The sequence below is a fragment of the Mytilus galloprovincialis genome, chromosome 2, assembly GCF_965363235.1.
Source record: "Mytilus galloprovincialis chromosome 2, xbMytGall1.hap1.1, whole genome shotgun sequence".
Taxonomy (NCBI): Eukaryota; Metazoa; Mollusca; class Bivalvia; order Mytilida; family Mytilidae; genus Mytilus; species Mytilus galloprovincialis.
Window position 1 is genome coordinate 87,699,388 of NC_134839.1, and position 17,099 is coordinate 87,716,486.

At 28.2% G+C, this 17,099-nt stretch overlaps 1 protein-coding gene and 1 long non-coding RNA gene across 5 annotated transcripts in view; one reads left to right on the forward strand and one right to left on the reverse strand.

The window, feature by feature from the left end:
• The window catches only part of LOC143064740 (uncharacterized), a 48,913-nt gene that overhangs the window by 26,944 nt on the left and 4,870 nt on the right, over positions 1–17,099 (reverse strand). For 3 of the 4 annotated variants that reach the window (XM_076237806.1, XM_076237804.1, XM_076237802.1), the window contains exons 2-4: positions 10,062–10,108; positions 3,520–3,674; positions 1,630–1,892 (exon numbers count right to left, since the gene is read on the reverse strand). In XM_076237806.1, coding sequence (XP_076093921.1) covers positions 1,630–1,892; positions 3,520–3,674; positions 10,062–10,104 — 461 coding nt within the window. In that variant the 5' untranslated portion in view covers positions 10,105–10,108. The remainder of the gene's footprint in view (positions 1–1,629; positions 1,893–3,519; positions 3,675–10,061; positions 10,109–17,099) is intronic. The other variant, XM_076237803.1, reaches the window with a different exon arrangement.
• LOC143064743 (uncharacterized) lies at positions 14,034–15,658 on the forward strand. Its single transcript, XR_012975315.1, has 2 exons — positions 14,034–14,229; positions 14,811–15,658. It is a non-coding gene; the product is annotated as an uncharacterized LOC143064743 (long non-coding RNA).

Consider the following 17,099-nt stretch of genomic DNA (forward strand, 5'->3'; position numbering starts at 1 on the left):
AAAAAAAAAAAAAATAGGGTGGGGGGTTTCACATGTCCCGCCTTGTCTCAAAAACAAATTACAATATATGGTTATTGCTTTAAACTTTCTCAGAAACTATTTATATTTATTGCATAAAACTTTCACACAAGATGTCGGGCGTATCATGCGCTCATGGCACAGCTGTTTATTCATTAAAGAAATTGCAAATTTATAGCTTTGTGACCATTTTGAAAAAATAATGTGAATATTTAGTGTTGGTTATATCTATAAATTATATTTGTTCAGCATCTGCCTTGTTTAAAGACACTTTAAACCACAAAAAAAAGAATATACGCTTAATCAGTTTTATTGAATTGATATTCTTTACCTTGACATGCTGAAAAATTGAATAAATGGTCAACTAATGAATTATGAAATCTAGATTGTAGCTTTATAAAAATATGAAAGCACTTTTAGAGTTGTTTTTTATATTCTAAAGATGGCAAAAATATCAAGAATCAATACATTCTGTTGAATAGAAGTGGTAGAATTATAATTTTGTATCAATTTTTATTGATATGTCTGCCATTTTTGCAGAGTTATCTCCCATTTTAATGCAAATCTCCATAGAAATTTTAAAATCATGATTTTTTCCTCAAGTTAAAATTGTTGAACTTTTTTCTGTTTATGGTTGGGATATAATGCTAAAGATTAAAACTTGAAAAGCTTCTGTTGCAATTACTTCAAGGTTAGGGTAAAATTTATGCTAGATAGACTGGACTGTTATAGGAAATAGCCTAGTTATATGCTGTGGTGTTGCCTCTGAAATGTTAAGAATAAAATAAAATAATATTTTCTGAGAAAATTCACATTGATAACAAAATAGGTTTCTACATACATGTATATTTTCTTTAGATTATCAACATGCATGAAATATTTGCCCCTGGACATTAAGCAACCAACAATCGATCTTTAACATGTTAATTTGAATTGAGTTCATTGTCAAAGTCTGAAAGATATTTTAACATGTAGACAAAATTTTTAATTCTAACTGCTTTCTCAAATAAATGTTAAAAAAATTATGATTTATATCATAATGATGTCATGGCAACACAGATGTCTAAAATCATAACCCTCTGAAGCCTTAAATATTAAAGAAAGATTGATAGAAAAAACTGACTTTAAGTTAACACTTCTGGAAGAACTATTTCCGTGAATTCCATGAATGATTTCCCACAAGGGTTCCATTTCCATTGGAATAAACACATTTATGTCTAGAAGAAAACATACTACACATTAGAGTGAATTTTAATGGAAATTCTAAAAGGAGAGAGAGCAATGTTAAATATTGAACAATATTATTAGTTATATAAACTATTTTTGAAAATGCCTGTTAGATTCCCATATAAATTCTAAGCTAACCCTGATAATACATGCAGCAGTTACAATTTGAATCTTTAGCTTATTTCATGAAGGTTTTTTATGTTCTAAAGGACTGCCTCTAAAATCTTAACAAAAGACACATACGTTGTCAAGCGTGTGTCAGCATAGTCAAATAACAGATGTATTGTGACTAGAATTTAATATCAACTCAAATTATATATGTAACTAACAATGTAAAACTGAAATTTATATATAACTTGTAACCCTAACATATAATATTCTTACCTGCAATAACCATGCATTTTAGCCCAAACAAGGACTCCTTCAGTAAGGTGTGACATGACATACTTAAAGCCTAGTTTCTTAGCAAGTTTATCATATGCTGTGTAGTCCTGCTCTGGTTTACTACAGCTATTGTAGGGTATGTCACTGTTCATGTAACAATACCACTGGCTCTCGTCACTTAACTCCTGAGCTACACTGTTAGCAATCTGTCTCCATTTCTGACAGTCTACATTATCACACTGAACCCAAGTGTAATCCTCTATCTGTTTGGTCAAAGAAAATGTATCAGCTTTTAAAAAGCTTTATAATGGCTCTTAAAGGTCATCAATGATACAAGTTTTTACATAATATTTAATGAATATTGAAATGTACAGTATTTGAAAAGTAATAACTGTCATCTAAGGGTTTGGCAGTTGCAATTACAGTTTCAAAGCCAATGAGGAAAATTAAATACTGTCAAATTAAACACAACAGGGGATGCAAATGGTTATTTCACTCAAAATATATATAGAAATAAAAAGTAAAATGTGTATATGACAATGGTGGTGTATGATTGTATCTGTCAGGTTTCAATTGAGAATTGAATGCTTTTTTTTGTAAATTTATTTGGGTGTAAAAGCATTGACCAAAATACATTTTGTATGAAGCACAGAATTCCTAAGTGTGCTCAACGCTTTTACAACCTTATAAAATTACTTAAAGAAGCATTCAATGCTTATAATTACATTTTTATTCTAGGATCATGAATTTTATTTCTATCAAGTTTTCATTTCATTTAACTTTGCACTTTATTGTGGAAGCTTGTGTCATCATGAATATTTCATTTAATTTTAAAAGTAAATTGAAACGAAGGTCAATTTTAGAAAGATGCTGTTAGCCATTCAAATTAACATAATATAATGAAACATACATACATGCATTTGATGTAATTAGGTATATAAATTATATGGCAGTCTTCACGCTGAGTGGCAGCCCAGGCAGCAAAGGCTTGTAAAATTGCTCTTGGGCCTGTAAAAATCATATCTACAGGCCAACAGAATCTAACAAATTTCAAAAATTGAGCTCCAGGCCTGTAGATTTAACAGTTTATTGTGAAGACTGATAAGGTCAATTATATGGTGTGCAAATGTTTGATATCACATAAGACTTGATTAATCATTTTCAATTAAAATTTGTCTTTTTATGTGTGTGTTTGATCATCAAAGATGTTTTTATTGACTTAGACAATGTGTATGTAAGAAGCATAATAAACTACATCAATACCAATATCATGAATATCTTATACATTTTTCTTAGACATGTTTATAGTCAGGTGAATATTTCTACATAAGTGGCATTGCTACTTTTAAAAAGAATTTAGTAATAAAAAAATGTTTTTTTCACTTGCATTTTGATGTTTTTGGCAAGTAGTATATATCTTAGGCCAATCAAAAATATATGTGTGGTTCCAATTACATACTTTTAAAAAATAGGGTCGGTAGGTGGCAAATTTTTTTTTTTTTTTTTTTTCTAATGTCAAAATCCGGAAAAAAATCTGTGTGTTTACCAAAATTGTTTCCGGTATTATACACGCCCCAACGGGAAGTCCGCCATTTTTACATGTGTTTGGTTGTAAAATAAACAATCATGATACCTTTTTAGCTAATTTGGTTGCATTCTGTTATGAATTGTTGCATTTTAGCCATAACAGATACTTGTGATGGAAATTCAGATGACAGAAATCTATGAATTTAATTATTATAATTCCCAATCCTCAAAATTTGATCGTTTGAAAATTTATTTTTCAGAAATGAAAATAAAAGTTCTAGGGTCGGTCGGGTTACTGGAACCACACATATATTTTTATTTGGCCTTATCATGCTACTTGATCAAATGCATTTTTCTACCAACCTGCTTTGCAAGTTTTTCATACTGTGAACCTTTACTGGAATCATCGGTACAGCTTGACTGTCCACAAATATTTTCTAAAATCTGTTTATTCTTCAGGATGTCTTTGATGTACTTATCTGTGATTTCTTCAGATGTATCACTAGCACTATTACTGGCTACACATTTACAAATAGAAAAACATCTTTTCAAGCTTTTGCTACAATTCTACATATTTCTATTAATATATAAAAAAAGAAGATTATTTATTAGTTTTATTAATAAGGCTCATATATAACCATATCATTGTGGATTAGATCTGGTGTAGTGTTGAATCCTTCTAATTGTTTTCACCAATATTGGTACAGTACTTGCAACCTTAGGCGTTACTGTTTGACGTGAACTTGACTGATCCGTGAATGATCGGTGACGGATGTTTGACTGATCGATGAGTGATCGGTGATCGGTGACCCATAGGATCCGTCAGATAAGTCAAATAACCTATGTGGGAGTTACCCTGACAACTGTCACCGATCGATCAGTAAATTAAATTTATGCACGGATCGGACGGATACGTATATATTTTAAATTCTTATGTAAACCGAACTCGACAGTGTTTACAAACGATGAACGCGGACCTCTACGAAGACACCTTAATTTACACGTTAATTTGAATTAAAATTGGTTGCAATAAAAAGTGAAAATAGTATAACAGAATAATATGCTTAGAGCATTAAATTGTTTGTGTTGATTAATAGTTTTGTATTAAATATTGTTAACATCAGAGACATATAATACATAATTGTATTATATGACTCTGTTAACATAAACTTATTCCAACGAAAATGGTTATTATTGACCGCCATTGGATTTTTGAACTTTTTATAGTTTCGAATAGGTTGTTTTTTCGTGAAATTAAAAGAATGTCAAAGAAATAATATTAAAAATTTTTTCGCATTGTTTAGAATTACCAAAATTGTTTAAACTTTTATTTTTGTGGAATAAGAATGCAGTTATTGATTTATTTTGATACAAATTATTAACCGTCATATGATGTGAGTACTTATTGTACATCAAGATTGGCTGTTCTTCATAAAATATGCTTACTGTAAGGAAAAATATACTAAATTTTTGTATGCGTTGCCTAAAATGCAAATATTTCTTCATTTTACTGAAAATTATTGACCGCCATTAAATTTTTGTACTTTTTATAGTTTAGAATAGTTTTTTTTTCATAAAATTAAAAGAATATCAGAAAAATCATACTAAAATTTTGTTCGCATTGTATAAAATAACCAAAATTATTCTTCTTTTTATTAAAAATGATACTATTTTATTTGAAATCAGTTATTTTTACCATCATGAGACAAGTCTTCTAATCAGAATTGAGATATAATGAGAATTAAAATACTTAAACTTTTATTTTTGTGGAATAAGAATGCAGCTATTGATTTATTTTGATACAAATTATTAAACATCATATGATTTGAGTACCTTTTGTACATCAAGATTGGCTGTTCTTCATAAAATATGCTTACTTAAAGGAAAAAGATACTAAATTTTTGTATGCGTTGCCTAAAATGCAAATATTTCTTCATTTTACTGTAAATTATTGACCGCTATTAAATTTTTGTACTTTTTATAGTTTAGAATATTTTTTTTTCCATAAAATTAAAGGAATATCAGAAAAATCATACTAAAATTTTGTTCGCATTGTATAAAATAACCAAAATTATTCTTCTTTTTATCAAAAATGATACTATTTTATTTGAAATCAGTTATTTTTACCATCATGAGACAAGTATTCTAATCAGAATTGAGATATAATGAGAATTAAAATACTTAAACTTTTATTTTTGTGGAATAAGAATGCAGCTATTGATTTATTTTGATACAAATTATTAACTGTCATATGATTTGAGTACTTTTTGTACATCAAGATTGGCTGTTCTTCATAAAATATGCTTACTTAAAGGAAAAAGATACTAAATTTTTGTATGCGTTGCCTAAAATGCAAATATTTCTTCATTTTACTGAAAATTATTGACCGCTATTAAATTTTTGTACTTTTTATAGTTTAGAATAGTTTTTTTTCCATAAAATTAAAAGAATATCAGAAAATCATACTAAAATTTTGTTCGCATTGTATAAAATAACCAAAATTATTCTTCTTTTTATCAAAAATGATACTATTTTATTTGAAATCAGTTATTTTTACCATCATGAGACAAGTCTTCTAATCAGAATTGAGATATAATGAGAATCAAAATACTTAAACTTTTATTTTTGTGGAATAAGAATGCAGTTATTGATTTATTTTGATACAAATTATTAACCATCATATGATTTGAGTACTTTTTGTACATCAAGATTGGCTGTTCTTCATAAAATATGCTTACTTAAAAGAAAAAGATACTAAATTTTTGTACGCGTTGCCTAAAATGCAAATATTTCTTCATTTTACTGAAAATTATTGACCGCTATTAAATTTTTGTACTTTTTATAGTTTAGAATAGTTTTTTTTCCATAAAAATAAAAGAATATCAGAAAAATCATACTAAAATTTTGTTTGCATTGTATAAAATAACCAAAATTATTCTTCTTTTTATAAAAAATGATACTATTTTATTTGAAATCAGTTATTTTTACCATCTTGAGACAAGTCTTCTAATCAGAATTGAGATATAATGAGAATCAAAATACTTAAACTTTTATTTTTGTGGAATAAGAATGCAGTTATTGATTTATTTTGATACAAATTATTAAACATCATATGATTTGAGTACCTTTTGTACATCAAGATTGGCTGTTCTTCATAAAATATGCTTACTTAAAGGAAAAAGATACTAAATTTTTGTATGCGTTGCCTAAAATGCAAATATTTCTTCATTTTACTGTAAATTATTGACCGCTATTAAATTTTTGTACTTTTTATAGTTTAGAATATTTTTTTTTCCATAAAATTAAAGGAATATCAGAAAAATCATACTAAAATTTTGTTCGCATTGTATAAAATAACCAAAATTATTCTTCTTTTTATCAAAAATGATACTATTTTATTTGAAATCAGTTATTTTTACCATCATGAGACAAGTATTCTAATCAGAATTGAGATATAATGAGAATTAAAATACTTAAACTTTTATTTTTGTGGAATAAGAATGCAGCTATTGATTTATTTTGATACAAATTATTAACTGTCATATGATTTGAGTACTTTTTGTACATCAAGATTGGCTGTTCTTCATAAAATATGCTTACTTAAAGGAAAAAGATACTAAATTTTTGTATGCGTTGCCTAAAATGCAAATATTTCTTCATTTTACTGAAAATTATTGACCGCTATTAAATTTTTGTACTTTTTATAGTTTAGAATAGTTTTTTTTCCATAAAATTAAAAGAATATCAGAAAATCATACTAAAATTTTGTTCGCATTGTATAAAATAACCAAAATTATTCTTCTTTTTATCAAAAATGATACTATTTTATTTGAAATCAGTTATTTTTACCATCATGAGACAAGTCTTCTAATCAGAATTGAGATATAATGAGAATCAAAATACTTAAACTTTTATTTTTGTGGAATAAGAATGCAGTTATTGATTTATTTTGATACAAATTATTAACCGTCATATGATTTGAGTACTTTTTGTACATCAAGATTGGCTGTTCTTCATAAAATATGCTTACTTAAAAGAAAAAGATACTAAATTTTTGTACGCGTTGCCTAAAATGCAAATATTTCTTCATTTTACTGAAAATTATTGACCGCTATTAAATTTTTGTACTTTTTATAGTTTAGAATAGTTTTTTTTCCATAAAAATAAAAGAATATCAGAAAAATCATACTAAAATTTTGTTTGCATTGTATAAAATAACCAAAATTATTCTTCTTTTTATAAAAAATGATACTATTTTATTTGAAATCAGTTATTTTTACCATCTTGAGACAAGTCTTCTAATCAGAATTGAGATATAATGAGAATCAAAATACTTAAACTTTTATTTTTGTGGAATAAGAATGCAGTTATTGATTTATTTTGATACAAATTATTAACCGTCATATGATTTGAGTACTTTTTGTACATCAAGATTAGCTGTTCTTCATAAAATATGCTTACTTAAAGGAAAAAGATACTAAATTTTTGTACGCGTTGCCTAAAATGCAAATATTTCTTCATTTTACTGAAAATTATTGACCGCTATTAAATTTTTGTACTTTTTATAGTTTAGAATAGTTTTTTTTCCATAAAATTAAAAGATATATAGTTTAGAATAGTTTTTTTTCCATAAAATTAAAAGAATATCAGAAAAATCATACTAAAATTTTGTTCGCATTGTATAAAATAACCAAAATTATTCTTCTTTTTATCAAAAATGATACTATTTTATTTGAAATCAGTTATTTATACCATCATGAGACAAGTATTCTAATCAGAATTGAGATATAATGAGAATTAAAATACTTAAACTTTTATTTTTGTGGAATAAGAATGCAGCTATTGATTTATTTTGATACAAATTATTAACCGTCATATGATTTGAGTACTTTTTGTACATCAAGATTGGCTGTTCTTCATAAAATATGCTTACTTAAAGGAAAAAGATACTAAATTTTTGTACGCGTTGCCTAAAATGCAAATATTTCTTCATTTTACTGAAAATTATTGACCGCTATTAAATTTTTGTACTTTTTATAGTTTAGAATAGTTTTTTTTCCATAAAATTAAAAGAATATCAGAAAAATCATACTAAAATTTTGTTCGCATTGTATAAAATAACCAAAATTATTCTTCTTTTTATAAAAAATGATACTATTTTATTTGAAATCAGTTATTTTTACCATCATGAGACAAGTATTCTAATCAGAATTGAGATATAATGAGAATTAAAATACTTAAACTTTTATTTTTGTGGAATAAGAATGCAGCTATTGATTTATTTTGATACAAATTATTAACCGTCATATGATTTGAGTACTTTTTGTACATCAAGATTGGCTGTTCTTCATAAAATATGCTTACTTTAAGGAAAAAGATACTAAATTTTTGTACGCGTTGCCTAAAATGCAAATATTTCTTCATTTTACTGCAAAATTATTGACCGCCATTAAATTTTTGTACTTTTTATAGTTTAGAATAGTTTTTTTCATAAAATTAAAAGAATGTCAGAGAAATCATACTAAAATTTTATTCGCATCGTTTAAAATAACCAAAATTATTCTTCTTTTTATTGAAAATGAGACTATTTTATTTGAAATCAGTTATTTTTACCATCATGAGACAAGTATTCTAATTAGAATTGAGATATAATGAGACTTAAAATGCTTAAACTATTATTTTTGTGGAATAAGAATGCAGTTATTGCTTTATTATGATATAAATTATTAACCGCCATATGATTTCATTACTTTTTGTGGATTGGTTGTTCTTCATAAATTATGTTTACTTTAAGGAAAAAGATATTATTTTTTTGTACGCGTTGCCAAAAATGCAAATATTTCTTCTCATATTGGAAAATATTGTAATTTCAATTGCAATCAGTTGTTATAAATGATTTTCATATGTTTTTTTTTTTAGAAAATGTGAATTATTCAAGAATAAATCTGCTTAAAATTATTTCTTTCTTTTTAAGGAATATATTAATGTCTACCACCATTGGATTTTTGTACTTTTTATTGTTTAGGAGTAGTTATTTTTGTAATTTGTTATTTTAAAGGCTTCGATTGTGACGAGTATATAGAAAATCCATGATTATGATTTTATTAAAGAATTTTATGATGATAAGGATACAAAAATTTAAAAATATTGAAAAAAAATAGACTACATTTTTCAATAACTGATCCTTTCATTTTGTTTTTCCCGAATATGTTTGGAAAATAATAAAATCAATTTCGCGATGTAGACACTCGCCGGGTTTGAAAATATATAACCTAAATAAAACGAAAAAAACCATTATTTAATGATGATATTTTAATTTAGGTTTTATCTGTACATTTCTTTTCATTTCAATTCATAATTAATAAACAAAATGTATCATTGAACGTTCGATTTTCACGAGTCGCCATTTTAATTAAATTAAACGAAACTAAGATTCCGTAATTTGTATTAGTTCATCATGTGACGTATTAAAGTTCAATCCGTCATCAAGGTCGATCGGTACTATCCGTCCGATCAGTCAATTACTTTTACTATAAGTCTGACGGATTGTTGACGTGAGTTTGACGCGAACTTGACTGATCGGTGACTGATCGATGACCGCTGATTGATCGCTGAAATAGTAACGCCTAAGGTTGCAAGTACTGTATTTGTAAGGAAAAAAATTGCATTATCATCTGGAGGTTTGGCTTATAAATTGGTTTGCATGGTCTTTGAAAGGACCCACTTTTTGATAATTAATATGTTTGAGGTTTGTCTGCTTTTGTTTAAAAGGTAAAGCTCGCACTTAATCTATTTGACCTCATCCTGTGAGTCTAACGACTTGGTTGTGTTTGAGTTATGACTGTATAAATCAATATATGTTTCAAATCAAAGTAAAATAATTCTTTTTTTCTTAGTATTCTTACCTTTTCTCTTCCTTGACCTTGTTTGTCTTCCTGTTGATGCCATACTTCTGGGAAAAAAAAGTAATAAGGAACCAGGCCATAATGTGATGTCATGTTGTTTACAAAACTTGATTTAAATTTTTCAGGCAAATGGCCTAAAAAGAATATATCAAGAGACTTTTAAAAAGAAAACTTGAAATGAAATGTTCCCATGGTAGTATTAAAGTCATACAGAGATAAGTTACTGTCCAGAGTTGGGGTAATTGTAATTGTAATCGTTAATTAGCTGTAATTGATTACAATTGTTCAAGTAATCATTGTAATCATTAATCAGCCAAATATCTGATTACATGTAATTTAATTTAATCAATTACATTTCAAAATACCCTGTAATCCTGATTACTTTTAGATTACTTTCTGATTACAATGAAAAATAATTTAAAACTGTGTTTATGGTCAATAAATGAAACTTTTTGTTATTCATATTTGATAAATATTTAACATGTTAAAATAGTTTTCTTTACTTGAAGAATGTTAGTTGATTTGTATACTTGAAGCTGTTGTAAAAAATAAGCTGTTACAGTATTGAAAAGTCATCATTAGCCTAAGTAAAAGATATATTGTACCTTATATTCACAATTTAAATATGAATATATATATATATTTGGTAATTATAATAGCTGTTATAATTAAGTTATAATTTAATTTAATCCTTGAATTATAATCTTTTGTTAATATTGTGATTTTTGTCAACTTTGAATTGACAGGTAGGACACTAATTAAGGATTGTTTTAATTGTAATTACCAATTGTGTATAGCTGTAGGGCAATATATATGACAAAATTTATCTAATTAGTACAAAATAAATTAAAAGTAAATAAAATAAACAAATTTTGGTATGTTTTTGGACTGGTCATGTAAAATGCAATGATTCTTTTAGTACTTACATGACTTATATTTTGTTTACAATTTGATAAAACATTTCTATTAAATTTTACATAGTTTTAAACTTGTAACTTTATTTTTATCCAAAATTTAACTTTAAATAAGAACCTACACCTTGAAATACATATAGTCTGGAAGAGGTCAGAAGACAAACACCAAACTCTTTATAAACCTCTATCCTGATTTTTCAATTGAAGTTAAAATTGTTCAGGAATCAATGATGATAAATTGTAATGGGCCATAACCAGTGACACAATGTTCATGTATATATGTTGTGTTTTTTTGTGGTTTATTAAATAGACATGATAGATGAAGTTTGAAGTTATTATTTTATAACATATCAAATAAAATTAATTCTTAATGCTATAGATATATTAAACGTTTATTCATTCACATCATTCAAATGTTGTTTTTTTTCAAATTCATTGTAATCAGATGTAATCATGATTACTTTGCCAATGTAATCATTAATTTAATCAGATACTTTCAGAAATGATGTAATCATTAATTTAATTTAATCGTACAAATGACAAAGTAATTGTAATTTAATCAATTACCAGGGTTCATACACCTTTTTAGTTCCATTTTTCCATGACTTTTCCATGACTTTTCCAGGATGTTTTATGAAATTTCCATACCCCAAAACTATAGACCAAAAAGTCATCCCTAATGCTATAAACATGCTTTTGTGTCCTTTCCATGCAACTAAATAAACAACCTTTTTAACATCCAATAATGACACAATTGCACTGAAACACAATGAGAAATACCAACATATTTATGAATGACAATACTGAGTTAAGTTTGCTAACAATGATGTAGACCTACTTGTTATCAAAGATTCTATGAAAGATTATGACCTACACACTCATTTGAATGTCCCCTTTGGTATATGTTCTGCCTCTTTTTACAGTATGAAAGAATATATACAAATTTTGAAATATTTTAATAAACAAAGTATTAGAAAAGGTTATTTGGCATAATCCTCTTGACTGGTTGGACTTTCATCAAACAGATAATACATTGTAGACAAAAAACTATCACCTTCCTACTTAGAGGCATCATTGCCATTTCAGAAGTGACATTTGTCTACTATCCAGAAACATATTCTTAAATACCGAGACGATATCCTCACAACTTTTGTATGAAAAATTACTCTTTACTATACATGTAGGACTCTTATCATTTCAGCTCCTCTATCCATACATTATCATTAAAAGTGTTTTTCAACGGCTGTTTTGTAGCAATAACTTCGTTTTCGAATATTCCGATAGCTGGTTTCTTATTTCAATACTGTTAAAGCAAATTGCACTATGAAGGGAACCAGATGCGGTTGCATATTTTTATAAACAATTTTGAAGAAACGAATTTTAAATTCTCATTTTACACTTAGGCTTAAATTAAAATATTGTTTGTTTGCAGTTTACCGACCGACCCTTGAAAATCCTCCCGACTGTGAAAATTTTATTGCTTTAAATTTGAAGAAATTTTTTTTAATACTTCTATTGACGCGATCCGGAACTTTGGGTCCTTTCCGGAAATGATTTAAAGTCTGGGTCAATTACGCATTTCAAGTTCGGTTTTTCTTAGCTTCCCGTCAAGCGTTCATGTGACCATTTAATGATAAAGCACATGGAAATTGTTTACAGGTATCCATGAAGTCACGGAGGAGTACTTTACGCTGTCATCTCGTGTCAATTTTAAGACAAATAACAAACAAAAAAGTTTATTAGTAAACTGTTTATACAGATTCAGGCACATGTAATGATGTGTGATGATATCATTGACGATGATGCAGCGGATATTCATAACTGACACGATAACCATTCTGTCTCAAACAAATCGGGTACAGAATCTGTGGAGCCTGACTTTATGGAACCAATTTCAGTGGTTAAATAATTCGACAGCAGCTTGAAGTATGGCATATTTTCTACAAATCGTTGTGAAGACGACAAAGATGACACCACTCCTCCGTGACTTAAATCTTCATGGATATCTGTAAACACGCCTGTACGGAGGAAGGGCTCATTTGAAATGTTAATGGATATAGATCATGCCAAATCAATAAGAAGCAACCCTAACTACACAAAGATGTAGAGAAAATGAATGGTTAGCTTGAAAAATAAATATACTCTCTCTATATCAAATCGATTGCAATCCCAGTGGGCACTCAACGTTGTGACAACGTTGAAATTTGGTTGAAATATGGTCGTGACGTTGATCGACCTAAATTCAACGTTGATCTAACGTCATGGTATTCAACGTTGACTTCCCAACGTTGTTTCAACGTTGAATTTACGTCGTTAAAATCAACGTTTAAACAACAACGTTAATTCAACGTTGGGTTAACGTCAGTCAATTGCGATAGAAAAATCTTATTGTCAAAATTGAAGGGTACAGATATATTGGATGAGCAGATCGAACAAGGAGCAGTGCTGCAGTATTATAAACGATTGGATAATAAGTGTCTAATTTAGAATTTATAATACTTATAAGGGGGTCCACTGACTGCCATAAGCGTGAGGGGGTTTCCTCCTGTCATGCTTCCATGATCCCTATATAATCAATCATTTTTCCCATAAAAAAGGGGGTAGAACGAATTGCATTGTTTATGCATGGAAAGGAGTTTTGGACAAGAACAAGTGGTCAGGACTCTGGAGACATTACCAATAACAAATCGGCTTTTTCAAATTAATTTTGATTTGTGTTTATTTTTTAGTGTCTTTAAAAAAATCAATTCTAACCAATTATTAAGAAGATCTAATTTTGGTTTATTAATTATTTATATTTTGGGAGATCTCAAAACCTGTTCATGCTATTTTAATTATATGTATATCTGTATAAATATGATATATTCTTAGTTTATATATTTTTTAAATCAAATCGATTTTTTTAATTGCTTTCATTCAATTAAATAAATAGGTGAAATTATTCGGTATATTTATTTATTTTTTTTTGACCGATTGATATTTAAAATATAAACTTAAAATATCATCGATGTACAATGTAATCATAGTAATTGAGAAGTTTTTAAATTTTCGCGGTTTTTCAACTGGAGTTCCGAATATTTACATTTGGATGCACACGCAAGCACGCGCACCTCTTTTTAACATCCGTTTAGAAAATTTTGAAAATCATCCTCGAGAAATTATCGCACCAGACTGATGAACAAATAGTGAACAACTGCGTCTAAGGAATATAAAGAAGATAGAAGACTTTTCTGTATAAATCTCTTGATATTAGCGTAAGTCTATTTTACAGTTAAATTAACGAAGAATCATAATATAAACAAACACATTCAAATTATTTATCAGATTATCTGCATGTTTACCTTCACAGAAATTATGAGAAGATCTTATCTTACTGAATCTAATTCAGTTTCATGTCGAAACATGATTGCATATATCCTCTAATTAGCAAACTAACATAAAACATATCTAGTCATGCACAGAGTCAGTAATATCAGAAAAAGGGGGAGGGTGTCATTGAAAACTAGCCATTCGTTCCAATACAACTCGATATGGTCTGCTCTTAAACACTGTTTTGGTCTTTTATATTTTTTCGTTAAATATCTCTCATCTTTGATAGTTTTATCTGTATATGAACATTATGGTTATTGCAAAACACAGATCTGGTTTAAAGGATTCATGCTTTGTCTTGTTATTATGCAAGCTGGTACAATTGTTTCAAATGAACATGTTGTTTTCTATGATTTGAAATAATTGTCTTATAATTGGTAGAATTTGATAACATTTCCGGCTTGTAAAAGTACACAACTTTATTTATGTAATTCAAATTTATGTTATTTCTTTTCCATGCTTTCAGATGCTGTTCTAGTTTGCCACAGAGAGACACCAGAATCCAAAATATCCGAGCAGTGATCAGGACATTTGAAAAGTGCCCCACAGAGAGCAGAAGGAGTTTCTAGGCAAAAAGAATAAATCATTAAAACAAAATAAATTTTTCATTTTAAAAACCTTTTTTTTTTTTAATTTCTATAGTTAATTTAGTGCCAGTAAAAAAAGGCAGTGAAATTTAGAAATACGTTATTTGGTGCATCTTTTTTTCTCCGGTTTACTCAATTGTATCGGGTGTATAGGAAATGATTGAATGAGTAAACATCTTGGTGATGGTATGGTTTGTTCCAAATGCCTTCAAGATAAATTGAAAAAAAAAAAAACATACGGTATACCCTCAAAAAGTCAAATTTCAGATCAACAAGTATCAATAAAAATGAAAAAAAGACAATAAAAAAGAAGTAAATACATGAAATATCGGATTACAAAAACTTAAAATGAGAACATCTTTTTTTTAATGGTCCTGCTATGTATTCACATAAAACAAAGGAGGCATTTTGTGTCACTGTGTCAAATTTGCTGCATTTACATAATTTTGTATAAGTTGGAAAACTTGATCAACCAGAATCAAACCAGTGTACTGTAGTAAGTTTTTCTTTTTTCCTTTGCTTTGAGAAATTTGATGTGCTAGAAAAGTAAGCTTTGTTAATATTGATATATTTGGTTTCAAATAAAATTTTGATATTGTAACTGTCTCTTTCTTTGTTTCTGATTGTTATTGTCTACTATTCTCTTCTGGAGTCCCTTAATGAGAAAGGAACTGTTGATGGACACTAAATTGAAATAAAACTTGAAAGTGGCTTTTTCATTTCATAATTCGGGTATTTTGTTATTGTATTTGAACACGTGCCAATTAGGATTAATGTACACCCAAAAACCATCACTTCAACCAACCTACAAATGACCCAACTACAACCTAACTCGACCTGATTTCAACCTAAACCAGACTTGATTTCAACCCAACTCGACCTGATTTCAACCTAAACCCGACCTGATTTCAACGTCACTGGACCCGATTTCAACATGTTATCAACGTCAATACAACGTTGAAACTGCAACGTTGATTCAACGTCAGAATTTCAACGTCATTACAACTTTCAAAACTAACCCAAATTTCAACGTTGTAACAACGTTGAAGACTGACTTTGGATCAACGTTGATACAACGTTTTGTGCCTGCTGGGATGAGTATGCTCCTTTAGGATGAGGGGGGCTGCCCCACTCATTGCAATCATTCTCTTTCTTACAATATTAAATATACCCAAACTGTGTGGCCTGTGTGAATTCAATTAAAACATGTCCTTAGGAGCTATACTGCCAATTTTTTTTATCCATTAAAAACATTTCAGTACAGACCATTTACTTTTAATGGGGTGCTATGGACTTCACCCCAAACTTTAGATTTCTTTGGTTTTCATTAAAGCCTGGCAAAAATATAACCTTATCACATATAATTAAATATTGTTAGAAATATGAAAACAGTCGAATGTCTTAATACTTTTTTTTCAAGTTGCCTTTTTTTCAATTGAGGAAGATTCAATGGTTATTTTTTTTTATTAAAAATACACTCTTTAATACATTGTCTTATAAATCTTTAATATCTACATTTTTCTGATGAAAATACTCTACTCATGAAAACATTCTAGTCAAGAAGCATACATGTCTGAATATATTTCTTTAAAACAGTTCTAGTCATAATGACATTCCTTGTTTATAAGTGTTCCAGTATTTGATAATTATACCATACTAGTATTTTATGTCATAAATTGGATAATGACACTATGTTAAAGTTTCAGTTTTGGTTAAAAAGTTTTTTATCTGAAAATGCCTGTTCATTTGATGTTGGTTTTCAACATGTCCAGTGTTTGTTGTTTTAAAATGTTTTTTTTTCTTCACAAGAAACTTGGTTTAGTGTAACTGCTTGTTTAAACTGTATTTTGGCTGATAAAATAAAATATTTTTCCTACCTACCGACCCTTCAGTCTGAAGGTACAGTCGGAAAACTGCAAACAAACATATTTTTAAGGTTGGCCTTACCACAACTGGGGCCTTGTTTCTAGCATTCGAAAAAGAAACAGTTTCGACAAAAACTACGGGGATCATTTAATTTTAGATGTTTGAAGACATGCAATAAAGATTACAGTGCAAATAATCATTTTCCATGACTATTCAAGGACTTGTCACTAAAATATAGCTTTCCATGACTTTTAAAGGCCTTCCCCCCCCCTAAATAAAAATCCATGACTTTTCCAGGATTC